General features: G+C 41.7%; 2 protein-coding genes across 3 annotated transcripts; one reads left to right on the top strand and one right to left on the bottom strand.

Moving 5' to 3' along the window:
• Window positions 1-25: 25 nt before the first annotated feature.
• capza1b (capping actin protein of muscle Z-line subunit alpha 1b) lies at window positions 26-5,529 on the bottom strand. Its single transcript, XM_060048803.1, has 12 exons — window positions 5,475-5,529; window positions 5,264-5,344; window positions 4,401-4,506; window positions 3,547-3,610; window positions 3,384-3,435; window positions 3,182-3,245; window positions 2,900-3,106; window positions 2,509-2,588; window positions 2,270-2,348; window positions 2,036-2,107; window positions 1,823-1,885; window positions 26-1,458 (listed from the first exon to the last, which is right to left on the bottom strand). The coding sequence occupies exons 3-12, from the start codon at window positions 4,437-4,439 to the stop codon at window positions 1,318-1,320; spliced, it is 861 nt and encodes a 286-aa protein (XP_059904786.1). The 5' UTR covers window positions 4,440-4,506; window positions 5,264-5,344; window positions 5,475-5,529; the 3' UTR covers window positions 26-1,317.
• Window positions 4,935-13,496, top strand: apeh (acylaminoacyl-peptide hydrolase). 2 transcript variants are annotated; one of them, XM_060048763.1, is made up of 23 exons: window positions 4,935-5,105; window positions 5,572-5,701; window positions 5,817-5,943; window positions 6,038-6,125; window positions 6,290-6,365; window positions 6,496-6,587; window positions 6,776-6,853; window positions 7,112-7,249; window positions 7,368-7,459; window positions 7,573-7,613; window positions 7,732-7,853; window positions 8,006-8,066; window positions 8,178-8,275; window positions 8,388-8,439; window positions 8,616-8,704; window positions 8,941-9,079; window positions 10,781-10,864; window positions 11,072-11,152; window positions 11,377-11,465; window positions 11,748-11,938; window positions 12,224-12,326; window positions 12,814-12,920; window positions 13,031-13,496. In XM_060048763.1, exons 1-23 carry the CDS (start codon window positions 5,094-5,096, stop codon window positions 13,134-13,136), a joined length of 2,196 nt encoding a protein of 731 aa, XP_059904746.1. In that variant the 5' UTR covers window positions 4,935-5,093; the 3' UTR covers window positions 13,137-13,496. The 2 variants fall into 2 exon arrangements, with proteins under 2 accessions (XP_059904746.1, XP_059904738.1); XM_060048755.1 differs by lacking the exon at window positions 4,935-5,105 and having other exon boundaries at window positions 5,338-5,701.
• The last annotated feature ends 108 nt before the right edge of the window (window positions 13,497-13,604 follow it).

The following is a 13,604-nucleotide window of genomic DNA, read 5'->3' as shown; positions in this document are numbered from 1 at the left end:
TGAAGTAAATGTCGAGTACAGCCCATCTTGATCGATCCATTTATTTGCTGAACAGAATGGGGAGGTACAGTATTTAACTTTGTGACTGCTCGGCACACAGCTTACTATATAGTGTGAGGGTTGAACACAGCATATACAGCTAAAATGCAACACATTTTTTAACCGTTGATCTGGCCTTTCACCATACATGGTAAAACTGCATGTTCACTTGGCATAGATTTACACAAGAAACGCTTATTGGTTAAACACAGTTTGCAGTGGGATATTTTAAGACTCAAAACGGAAGCTAGTGTATTAAAATATAGATTTGCATACATGGGAGGGATTATGGAGTTCTTTACCATAGGAAAGAGATTTTGGCAAATAAATCTTGGTAAATGTTTCCCTTCAACAAAGGAAAAGCTTTGCAGCAATAAAGGTTACACTGCCAAGGTATGAGAGAGAGAAGCACATGGATGGTGGATTTGAGGCAGAGGAGCCTTCACTGTACTTCTGCCCTCACAGTGCTTGCAGGCCGTGGATGGAAAATGCATAGAGCAGAGAAGTAAGAAACACAACACATGTAAAAACCCTTCCTCTGCCCCCGCGGATGCCAACAAACACTGACCATGCTGTGCAGGGAGAGAGCTTCGCTAAAGGTCTGCCTGCTACAGATGAAAGAAAATTCTATAAATCCATCAGAAAAGAGTCAATTTGATCAACACTGTCTAACTGATCCATCTCCATTATGCTATGATAGGAGGTTTAGGACAGGTTGAGATGCTCAGAGTTTTCATGTCAAACAACAAGCTTTCCCATTCCTCAGTTGGTTTTTCCAATAATAAATAAACTTTGATAATAATTCCTGTTCAAAATAACAAACTGTGGTAACAGGAGTTTGTGCTTACAATTAACAGCTGCCCTGCAAGATACTTTCTAATAATGCTTTTGTAACATGAGCAACCGTTGACTATCTAATTCTTGGCAGATTATTCTGATTCCCTTCAACCAGAGAATCATCTTTATTTTTTTTATGCAGCAGTCCCGAGCCACTCCCTTTACACTGACTCTAGTCGTCTCCCCTTCCACGTAGATGCACAGAACCTTCTCCAAAAACACTGATGTTATCCAAAACCACAGTTCACTTACAATAGATGGATACCTGTGCCAAACAGTCGGAAAATCTGGTGATTATCATTGATTTTTTTTTGTGTGTTTTTCTTGTATTCCTTGCCCCATACTGATGTATATTTGCTTTGGTTAGTCCTTGAACATATCTAGATGCATTGTGGCCCAGGAGAGTGTCCATCTCTCGGGCCAGAGCCTGCCTTCACTGCGCTAAGCGTTCTGCATCTCCTTGCCGATCTTGTAGCTCAGGATCTTGTTCCAGTCGATTTTGGTGCGCGTGACCGGCAGCTGGCGGCGCAGGGCCTTGAAGGTGGTGTCCGACATGGTCTGGTAATTCTCGCTGATCGCGGTCTGGAGGCAGGAAGAGATTGTAACACAAGGCCTTTAGCACATGATATTTCATGCAAGCACGGTCGACTATCAAATGCAAGTTCTGTATGCGCCCAATTTTAGTCATCACCAGTCACCAGATGAAAAAAACCCTTCCCAATAGTTGCATGACCAATGCATTCTGCTTCTCTTTTGGTCTGACAAAACCTGGCTTTTGAGAAGGCACAACCAATGTGCAATGTCATTCTGGACTTAGTATTTCCCCACTGACAGCCTTTATGATAACGGCACAGATAGGAAACAGAAGCACCTACACAGAATGCCAATACAGTAATAAAGAATGAAAAACCCAAAGGAATTCTTCAAATGTGCTTTGTTCACTCACCTGGTAATCATTTTCAGCATTCTCAATGATGTCAACAAATTCCTTAGCAGTCTGGTTTTCATTCTTAAATGTGAAAAAATATATATATTATCACACCAACAGAGGAATTCAAGTACGCGTTAGAGCCCACAAAACATTAACCATAATTCATTACTAAATAAAAATCCATTCCTTATGCGCGTCTGTAGGTGCATGGGTGAATCATCAACTCACAGTAACAGGGATTGATTCTTCCACTTCCTTGTGGCTCACCAACTGCACATTACCATCTTCATAGTAGTGCACCTAGGGGAGGGGAACAATAGTTTCAGTATTTTTTTTAATCTTTTCAACTAAAACAAGTATGGAGATTAAAATTATCAGCAATGGGGATGCAATTGCAATGGGTAAAATCAACATTGTTTTGAAGCGCCAATACTCATACGTGAGTTTGTTTGTTTAAATTACCTGGATTTTCAGCACTCCCACCACATGGGCCGTGGACTGACCGAGGGTGAGCTTCCATTCTGACCTACAGCGCCCGTTCCTGTGTCAAAAGCATCCGTGAGGAGCTCTTATTTTACACTAATGAAACACGCCATTGATTGTAATCATGCAAATATAAATGGAAGAACAAAGGTGAATATAGTTAAGTGTTATATTGCATGCATGTCAATTGCCCAGGATAAAGAGGAAGAACACAATACCAAAAGTTCTTAGGTTGAAACTGATGACCCTCGATGCAAGCAATGATTGTTTGCTGGCCATCAACAGTTTTCCCATACACCTAGAGAACAAAAATAATAATGGCATTAACATCGTCCATAATCTAAATAGAGTTGAACTCTACGGATTAAATACAATGTTGAAATGATAGGAACAATGGAAATGACACAATATTATTTTTAAATATACTTTAGAATAAAGAACAACAAGATTCATTATCTCTTCTGGAAATTAATTGTATCAATAAGTGTTAATCACAAACACATTTCCAACCTGCTTTTATTGCATAGGTTTTACCATCAACTGCAGCTTTTGGGACATTGCAACCACCCCTCTCCAACGGTATGTAGTGCAACGTGTATCATGAGTTACCGTGCACACTCCACTAGGGTAGTGTTCTTTGACGTAGGCACACAGGGCTGAATCACAGGCATCTCTCCAGCTTCTCAAGGCCGTCTCGTCCTCACACGGCTGCACATCGCTCACTTCTTTCCTCAGATGGTCAAAGCGAAATGACAGATTGTTACGGGGGTCCAAGAAACGCCCCTGACCCAAGTCGCCGTGTTCGGTGATCAGAACCTTGAAAGAGATGACAGGAGAAGGTTGAGAACGGTCGTTCTAGGATACAGATTTATCTAGAAGGAAGAAACCTACCGGTTCATCGTAGCCCTCTAGTTTGGCAGGGGTGAACTGATCCATATTGTACTGGGCAAAGGAGCTGCGGAAATAGTAATTGAATACTGTCCATTAGGCCTGACTGAGAGTGTGAAAAATAATGTGTCCCATCGACTCTGAGGGCTCCGAAGCCAACCGAGTAAACCAACCAGGCAGCTAATGCTAAATGAGCAATACTTACTGGGACGCTCCCTCCCTGAGCAGGTTGTCGTTGTTGAGGAGAAGCCGGACATCTGTCAACACATAAGAAAGAAATACCCTCAAGCATTCCCTTGCTTTTCTGTTACAAGTCTAAGAGAGTACCCTAACAATAATGACTGAATTATGGAACAGTAGGCTCTCACCATTGAAGACTTCATTGAACTCTCCTGGGGGAGCATGAGTTACAAAGTTTGCCGCAATTCGGACCTATAAAAAGGAGTTGAAATAGATAACGGAATCTGCAATAATAATTTCCAGCACGTTTTGGCATTTAACTCCCAATCATTAAAGTCATCCAATTCCTGGAAATGTATGCAACAACAATTAGTCAGTAATAGTAGAGAATAGGAGATTAGACTAGATATCTTGATACAGACATCACATGACAGTGTTTGAGTGTAGGTTAGACTAGTTATCTTCATATACAGAAAAAAATAACAGGTTACGGTAGGTTAGACTTCAAACAAGGTAGTTTAGACCTCGCACAACTGTGTGTTACATAGATGAGCTGTAGCTCACACTCCCATCTCTACTTGTAATAAGTCTATCTTTGGGTATCACAGTCAGCTGTTTCAAGAGCCGAGGCCAAGTTTGGTGATCAAACCGTCAAACTGCAACCGATCCGTTTGACCCACTAAACCTCGTTATACAGTCCTAACGGTAGCTGGCTCCAAGTTAACGATGCATTTAAAAATGTTATATCGAGGGTGGCATAATGCAGACACATATGTGCATACGAGAGGGTTAAATTCTAAAAAGCTGTGTAGAAAGCAGCACCTTGATTAAGCCGTATAGCCATCTAAATGCTTTATTCTGTAGATGGAAGACGCTAGCGCTGAGCTAACGCTAGCTGACAACAATACGTTCAAATGTTAGTACTACGAAGGTTAAAGAAGATAGTATCTACCAACAACATCCCCTGTAATTTATTTTACAATAAAAATAATACATGAAGCACGAAATGCACATTTAGCAAGTAATAAAATAGTGTTAAAACCTTCTCCTCATCTGACAGCGGCTCCTCAAAGTCCGCCATCTTGGCTCTTTGTGACCCCACCCACCACCCGACACGCAGTCTGGTGCTGCGCCGCTGCTTGTTTACCCTGTAGCAAAATAAAGAAAGATTATTAAAAAAGCCGATGTTGACTATTTATCGCCGATGTTGATGCTTCATGACAAAGTATTTTAATGTGCAGGGTGGGGGCGGGGGGAAGATAAAGACAACATTAAATATTAAAAAAATAATAAAACAAAAAGCAACAGAGGGCGCCAAACGCTAGATGTTGGCAAAGCTATTTTCGTAGCCAAACAAATGTATATAGACGGCGCATTGGCCTTCGATCGTACGTCAACGTCGCCGCCATATTTGAGAGGGCAAGACTGGCCTCTAAACAAATGAGAAGTAAAAGGGGGGGTAACATTGGTCAATCGGTTGTCATTTGTTAACATAACCGTGCTTGTCAGTAAAAAAAATTATAGCTCCACCTTTTACGCATACTTAATACAGGCTGTCTTTCCTCTCAAATATGGAGGCGACATTGACGTATCGACATAATGGTCAAAGCAGTCGATGCGTATATCTATGTCTGTAGAAACACCACTAGCACAACTAGTGGACAACTACAGTAGCTGCACGTAGACAACAGCCGTCTGCACACACTAGTGGCAACCAAAACACTTGCCTATCACCATGGCGTCACAGGTAAGTGACAGTACATATGGATGTAATTAAATGTGGATATTTGATAATAAACAAATAGTAATCTCTCAGAAGGCCATGAACGAATAAATTCAGAGAGCGAACGAAATATGAGCGAACGTTGTTACCTTATTGCATTGGACAAATCCCGTAAAACTTACTTAATAGTCAGCGTCTCATGTGTAGCTACGTAAGCCGTAAAGTGTGTTGATCGGACGGCTGTAGGAAGTTCCTGGTCAAGCCTGAAGAAAACATACCGTGAATATGAAATCTATGACATTAACCCTTACTGGTTAGTTCACCTAGCCGATAACGGCTTGCTAGCCATCAACAACAAACTACTAGCAAAGAGTAGCTTGATCGTTAGCCTACTTTCGTGCCCCAGTCCACTATGAATAGGTCATTGTTTTTTGTAAGGCATTTGTTGTCAATGAGCCGCCATGTGAGTTCCTCTGCTGCGTGTTGTCAGGTGATAACCAGCCCAGATGAGATCTGCAAACTCTACAGAAAGCTCAGCCTGTTCCCTGCTCTGAGTAGAGCAGACGTGGGACCCGTAATCACGTCCCAGTATGGTGGGAAGTACAGTAACATTTACACAGGTACGCGTTTAATGTCTGTGTATGTAACCAATAGTATAGGACATTATTATCGTATTAATATATTATTATATTATTTTAGGTAAACATTAACATCGTTATGCATGTTCTTCTATAGAGTGGAGCCAGTGTGACCTGGAGAGGAATGAGAATGTTAAGTTTTGCAAACAATACATTGTTTTCCATGATGAAAAGACGGTCGTATACTCTGGACCTTCAGGAAACTGCACTGAAATCAAGGGAGAGTACGTTATATTTACAGTTCCTAATTCCTAATTGACCAGTTCCCACACCGCAGTTCCACCGTAATGTGATCTCTAATGTGCTTGTCCTGCTAAGGGTGCTGAGTAGAGATTCTCCATCTGGAGAGATGAAGGCAGTGGTGAGAGAATGCTCTGTCAAAGGAGAGGAGAAACAGTTTCTGGAGGTAAGAAGATGTCTGCTCTTGGTCGTTCTCTTTATTTCTATTGAACTTTCTCTCTAAAAACTTTTGATGCTGAGTTGTACTTTCCCATTTTTTACCTAATTTTATGTGAAACAAAAGTAGAGGGGTTGATCACCTCTGCCCTCTGCCACTATGTGCCCTATCAGATCTGGAGTAAGAACATTAAGGCCAAGAGCATTGACTTGACTGCACTGAAAAAACATGGCAAGGTTTACGAGGATGGTAAGAGATCTCTTCAAACATTTGCTTTCTATATATTTTTTAATGTTATTTTCGTCTGACCTACAGAAACAAAAATACAGAAGATATATTCACGTTTCAGTTGCCCCTCTACCATAATGTGTCTCCATAGAACAATTTGGTTGCCTGGTGTGGTCTCACTCCGAGACCCATCTCCTCTATGTGGCAGAAAGGAAGAGGCCTAAGGCTGAATCATTCTTCCAGGTCTGTAAGCACCATTGGGGGTACACCATTCACTAATTTAACAAGTAATTATTATCATGTTATTTTAGAGCTGTATATAACAGGCTATTAATGAGCACTGGAATAAATTAATAGTACATATGTTTTCTTAAATTTAAAATGTATTCTTTCTTTGTTCTTTGTTCTTTATTGAAACTGTGTGTTTGTAGACAGAGTCTCCTGAGTCATCCTCTACAGGGGATGAGGATGAGATGGGCACAAAACTGGAGACTAAGGAGAAAACTAAGGTGGGTCTCTTGCAACAAGATGGTGGGTCATGCTGACAAAAACCACACCCTAATTTTCCTCCATTGTCTGGTGAGTGGGACACCTTTAGATCACATGATTACTGTTTATTCAGGATGTGCTTTCCCTGCTGCTCCTCTAGGGGAAGCAGTTTGTCTTCTATGAAGACTAGGGGGAGGCCCTGGTTGGCAAGAGCTTGACATTCTTAGATCACATGATTACTTTTTATTCAGAATGTGCTTTCCCTGCTGCTCCTCTAGGGGATGCAGTTTGTATTCTATGAAGACTGGGGGGAGGCTCTGGTTGGCAAGAGCTGCCCTGTTCTCTGTGTGTTGGACATTGAAGGAAACAACGTCTCTGTGCTGGATGGCGTGCCTGAGGACATCTCGCCCGGACAGGTTCATTTGCTACAGTTCTGATCCAGGAGCATGTCCGGAATATTATTCTTAATGTTGCTTCTATATTAATCACCAAGGTGCACATCAAGATCACCACTCTCCCTTTCTCCTTCCCCAGGCCTTTTGGGCTCCAGGGGATACAGGTGTGGTCTTTGTTGGCTGGCGGCACGAGCCCTTCAGACTTGGCCTGAAATACTGTCCCAACAGACAGTGAGAACACATGATTATAATACTAGTGATAAACGTAGCCGTTGTTTCTGTGGGCTTTGCAGAAAATGAAATCTGTTGAGTTTTAATGGTCGTGCAATTTTTTCTACTCTCAGGTCCTCTTTGTTTTATGTGGACCTAACTGGTGGGATGTGCGGTGAGTGCTTCTCAGTTTCACTTCTCAGTTAGCCCTGCTTTTTATCCTGATAGAGGCTTGAGAACTGTTGTCCATACTGTCTGTTTGTCTGTCTGTGCGTGTGCATTGTCTCCTTCAGAACAATTGTCATCTGGCGACAGTGCAGTGTGCTCCCCCAGGCTCAGTCCAGACCAGTGTAGGATCGTCTACTTAGAGTGTGGTATCTTTGGACCCCACATGCAGTGCAGCAGGTTGTGTATGGTAAGACACACATGCCCCCTTGTGGAAGCAATGCACCTGATCTCCTATTTGATGGTAGACCAAAGTCTTTATAAATGGATGATGGTAGCATAACAATTATTTCTTCCCGCCATATATGAATACATTCTACATGTGTGCTGTTTGGTTTGCAGTATGACTGGTACACCAAGAAGTCCTCACTGGTGGTGGATGTAGTGAAGAGACCTGGAGAGGGTGAGGGACATTTAACAAGCCATGCAATGCTGTTATTGGCTCCTATTATACCTTATGGTTCGGCCTGTCCTGTCAGTTTGTTGACTATCTGAACAACCTGTTTGTCTACAGATGGCTTTACTGGTATATATAGCTCCCAACTGTCTCCACAGTGCTGGTCGGCTGACAGTCAGCGCGTCCTCATTGCCTGTCCCCAGCGTAGCCGAAAGGTAAAATGGCAACCAGTGTAATCTCGGAGAAGAGAAAACGTGTGTTATTTTAATTGCAAATTAACCATGCATATCTGTTGTTTGTTATGTTTTTGTTTTGTATACCTTGTAGGACCTGCTTGTTGTGGATATCTCCACAGGGGGCATTACTTCTCTGACAGCCAGTGAGTCAACTGACACCTCTTCAACGCTTGACTCATCATGCTCTGCCTGGAACTCAAAATTGTGTTAACCTATTTCTGTCTCAAAAGTGGCTTGATTGCCAAATCAGTGTGTTTTGTGAGAAACTTGGCGATGTTGGGGTACTGGGTCTAACATGCTATTCTGTATTGCACTTCAGAGTTTGACATCAGCAACTGGTGTATCCTGAACATAGTGAGAGATCTGATGGTAGTCAGCTTCTCCTCGCCAAACTGTCCTCCCAGTCTGGTAGGTTTAACCCTATAGTTAAGAATAGTTTCTGTTCTTAAAGTCAATTCTATTTTATTAGTTATCTTGGTTATTTAAGATGTGTAAAGGTAAGTGTAGTTTCTTGATTTGGGTGTGGACGTTGCATTACAAAAACCTGTAATTCTCACATGAATTAACCAGGTATACCAACTATACCTTGTTGTTCTTTAACGGTGATGGGGATCACCAGATGCTATGTCATTTCCTGTGTTCAGAGTGTAGGCTTCTTGCCAGCCAAGGACTCCCAAGAGGATGTTTCTTGGGTTACTCTGGAGGAAGCCCAGCCTCAGAAAGACATTAGCTGGCAGATCCTCACCCTCAGCCCTCCCACGGATCAAGACAACAGCCAATACCGTAAACCCAATTCCCACTTCTTCTTTTTCGTTTGTGGTCATTATAAAAAGGAACCATTTGTCATCCTTTATTTGGTGAGAGACACGTTTCCAAATAATTCTAGTCACCAAAAAACGGAAGTAAGAAATAATGACTAGAAATTATTTTCATTCTGTTTGACCTGGAACTGAAGCTAGTTCAGTTTTTGTATAACAATGGTCACATGTCATACTGGCCATTGACTCCTAGCTCTAGCGTTTGGCCTTCCTTTTAGTGATATCTTATATTCAAGTAAATTTTTTGGTCTGCAAGTGCACGTTGCGTTAACAAAAAAGATTCTAGGCCAAAAAGATTGAAGCACCTGAAATTTAATTCTCGACATACTGTGCTGTGTACAATCTTTATTAGTGCGTGTAGTATATTACTTTCTGGACTCTATATATATATATATATATATATATATATATATATATATATATATATATATATATATCAGTATATAACTGTGTGCACTCTATATTAGTATGTACACAGTATATTACTGTGTGGACTCTGCATTAGTGTGTACAAAGTATATTACTCTGTGCGCTCTATATGTGTGTCTATGTGTGAAGGGTCTATCACTGTGCATTGCTATGGTGAGACAACACTGGGAGCTGCCTGGTTAGCTATGACACACCACATCTGATTCTCAAAATCGATTGGACATGCTTGAAATTGTGAAAACGATGTTGAAGTTCAAATATGCCAAAGGGAATTAAACCCATGTCCTTTGTGGGCCACCCAGACGTGCCATGCTTCCTACAATGTGATGCGCTTCCTCTTTCCCGTCTGACACTTAGGGGATGTCCCGCTCATAACATGACCCCTTGCTAGTCATTGAAATAGGAGATTGTTGATTCACATTGTTTGCGATTCAGTTCCAAAATGTTTACTCGTGTTCCTTGAAACACAAAAATCTGACGAGATAAATATAGGGGTCCAACTAATGCATCGAGCGCAATCAATTAAACATTCATATGGAACGCAGACATAGTCTCTGAAGAAGATTTTAACATAATGGTTAAATGGTAAATGTTATGCATTTATCTATTGCTTTTCTATCCAGTGGCGACCCAAGGCGCTTTAAAATATTTGCCTCACGGTCACCCATCCTACACACATTCACACACTGACGGGAGTGTCAAACATGCAAGGCAACAGCCAGCTTGTCGGCAGCACTTAGGGTTAGGTGTCTTGCTCAGGGAGACTGCAACACTCTGGTTGGGGATTGAACTAGCAACATTCCGGTTGCCAGTCATGTGAGGTTGAGGAAATGTTGCACATTCGTTGATCAGAGCGGTGATGAGACTCCATGATGTTACTTATACGAACACGTCATAGCCTTGCCGTCATCGAAAGTTGATCAGCACCACTCCAGCCATTCCAAATCAAGTACTCACCCAGGCAATGGTAGAAATGCAATATTGCTCGTAAATAAATCCATACAGACGTCGTGAGATTTGCGGCACATATAAATGCTATAGCATTTAAGTAATAAATAAGATTACTGCGTGAGTAAAGTGGACCTTGAGGAAGAAGTTGAGCTGAATACAGGGAATTATCTCTACTTCTCTGTGTTTGAGTCATCCCAGAGTTATCTTTTGAAGGGAATTTGTATACCATTGCATTCGTAACTGCATATATCCTGGCTTACAGACATTTTGTTTTGATGTTTTTTAGCGGGCTTGGACTTTGAAGCCTTGCTGATCAAACCATCGGAGGCTCAGGAGGGAGTGAAGCTGCCTCTGGTCGTCATCCCCCACGGTGGGTCAACTTCAGTTGGAGGCATCAGCTCATTTGATGCACTAGGGAATGTCCTCATCCTTTGTAATCCCTGCATTGTGTTTTGGTTTTTAGGATCTTTGTTAAGCATTCAGTAAATACACATTAGTTTCTGCGGCAACTGTACGTTTGTAATCGTGTACACAAAGAGCTTTTCATATCAATGGTGAATGATGTTTCCCTACTCAGGCGGTCCTCATTCAGTGATCGTGGCTGAGTGGCTTCTCTCCCCCTCTGTGCTATGTAGGATGGGCTTTGCTGTGCTACTTGGTGAGTAGAAGTGCTCATGGAGAAAAAAAAAATTAATAAATTTTATTTATGTATATATTATAATTAATTTGAATATACTCGTAGTCATTCATAATAGCCTTTATTCCTATTTGTGAAATTAGAACTCAAAAGTAACAAACCATAGTTCCATTGACTGGAGCGAATATTCCAGTCTTGCCGTAAAATCGGTAAAAAGATGTGTACTATTTTCCGCTTTCTTCCAGTGAACTATCGAGGCTCCATTGGCTACGGCCAGGACAACGTCCTCTCGTTACCTGGCAACGTCGGCAGCCAGGATGTACAAGATGTTCATGTGAGAACTTACTAATAACACCCACGTTAAATATGTCACGCAAGTGTACAATAACACTGAGGTGTTCAAGTGCTCTCTGCATTATTTAATATTATTTAAACTCTATGGATTTTTTTAAGTCATTTTTGTAAGACTCTGCTTCCACTGATTCATAATCATACCATACGATGATTTTAAATAAATGTTCATTTTATTAAGACTGAATCTGAATGGAAATGTTTTGGATCTACTCATGTGCTGCTGGCTTTCTCCTGTGTTTAAACATTTCCATTTTCACACCAGTTTGCTGTGGAGAGCGTGCTGAAAGACGGAGAGTTTGACAAGCAGAAGGTCGCTCTTTCTGGGGGCTCCCACGGTGGTTTCCTGGCGTGTCATCTCATTGGCCAGTACCCAGGGTTCTACAAGGCCTGCGTGGCACGCAACCCTGTTACCAACCTGGCCTCCATGATTGGCAGCACAGACATACCAGACTGGTAATTCATTATATGTTTGAGTAAGACACACAATTTACATGTCAGGTGTTTCACTACAGAAAACATCTTCCTTCAGAACTGGCATTCCCCAGTTGGGGTAGTACCTGTTTTTTTAGGGAGGATGGTTTCTATAGTTCTCTGCACATCTGGGCTCATGCAAGTACTGCGGTATCTGTGTGTGTGTGTGTGTGTGTGTGTGTGTGTGTGTGTGGTGGGGGGAAAACCCATTGCAAGCTAGTGGCTGCTGATCCTTTGTGTGTATGCTTTCATTGTAAATACGTGCAGGTGCATGGTGGAGAGCGGTTACAACTACAGCGCAGACTGTCTGCCTGACGCTGCCATTTGGGAGCAGATGCTGAGCAAGTCTCCTATTAAACACATTGCAAAGGTCAGTTTAAGAAAGGCTGAGCCCCCCCCTCATCCTCATGCATTGCTTTTGAACTGTAGAAACTGACAAAGTCGTATGGGAATCAAATGAGCCACATTAAAATAAGTTATGATATGGATCCAAATCTCCATGAAATGTTTCCCACATCAAGAATTTTTTAATTGATTTCAATGGCATGGGTAAAATACATTGAAAGGCCAGGCAACATTGGATAACTGGCTTAAAGTATAGCTCAAATAAGGAGCAAAAGCAGCAGTAATTTCTTTGATGACAGTGTTTAAGCGACTTTTATTGGTACTAGCATAGTGTACTTGCGTTCTGTCTTTCTCAATTATTTTAAATAAGTAGACCCACACATGCCTTTGTCTGTTTCTAAGGTCTATATGCGACACGAGTTGGGCATGACATGTCTATTGCGAGCAGTCACACTGGTCCACCAGTAGTCGCCAAGTATTGCCTCACATGGGTTGTTTTAAATCTTCCCCAGGTGAAGACACCGGTGTTGCTTATGCTGGGGGAAGAAGACAAGCGTGTCCCTAACAAGCAGGGCATTGAGTACTATCGGGCTCTGAAGGCACGGCAGCTCCCTGTACAGTAAGTATTGGCAAAACAGCGGACCACTAGCCGGAAGCACCTGTAGCAAAACAACCTGCCGTTCAATGCCTGGGTTGTCATTTGACCTCTGTATTTCCCCCACTTGTCAGGTTGTTTTGGTACCCGGGCAACAACCACTCACTCTCCAAAGTGGATGCAGAGTCGGATGGTTTCATGAACGTCGCTCTGTGGTTGGTACAGCACCTATGCAGATGAGGCAGCCTGAAGACTAATACAGATGCAAAGCAGTGGGTATCAGGCCTATAACTGTCTACGCTATCAGGGTACCCCTGAGGTACAATAAGACGCTGTGCTTCTCAGGATAAAGTGAGGTCCAAGCCAAATGTTTTTTTTTTTGTTTTTTTTTACATTTAGGATTTACTATCCCATCCTTAATTAATGGCAAATTCCCTTATATGTGTCAGAAATTAAATTTGGACTGCATAACTTTTTCCTTAACTCTCACTGAATTTAAAAACGTACATTACCTTTGGTTTGCTCCTCCTTCCACACAACCAGAATGAGTTAAACATGTTATATTAAATTGATGTTTAAATAAACGATTTCATAATAAAAGTTGTATGTTCTCTTATTTCCTCGTAATTGGCTCTCTTAATTCTGTCCTTCTGTTCATAAATAATACAGAAACTTAAAACATTTTTATTCACATGCCTTTAGGTTTAT

The sequence above is a fragment of the Gadus macrocephalus genome, chromosome 1, assembly GCF_031168955.1.
Source record: "Gadus macrocephalus chromosome 1, ASM3116895v1".
Lineage (NCBI taxonomy): Eukaryota > Metazoa > Chordata > Actinopteri > Gadiformes > Gadidae > Gadus > Gadus macrocephalus.
The sequence above is the reverse complement of the archived record's forward strand: the minus strand, read 5'-3'. Positions and strand labels throughout refer to the sequence as shown.

Bases quoted from the DNA above. Each gene is read 5' to 3' on its own strand.
- capza1b (XM_060048803.1), bottom strand. From the start codon at position 4,439: ATGGCGGACTTTGAGGAGCCGCTGTCAGATGAGGAGAAG. The intron at 3,436-3,546 runs GTGAGAGCCTAC...ATGTGTTGACAG, and splicing joins GTTCAATGAAGTCTTCAATG to ATGTCCGGCTTCTCCTCAAC. The intron at 3,107-3,181 runs GTAGGTTTCTTC...ATCTCTTTCAAG, and splicing joins TAGAGGGCTACGATGAACCG to GTTCTGATCACCGAACACGG.
- apeh (XM_060048755.1), top strand. From the start codon at position 5,494: ATGAATAGGTCATTGTTTTTTGTAAGGCATTTGTTGTCAATGAGCCGC. The intron at 5,944-6,037 runs GTACGTTATATT...TGTCCTGCTAAG, and splicing joins TGCACTGAAATCAAGGGAGA to GGTGCTGAGTAGAGATTCTC. The intron at 7,250-7,367 runs GTTCATTTGCTA...CTCCTTCCCCAG, and splicing joins AGGACATCTCGCCCGGACAG to GCCTTTTGGGCTCCAGGGGA.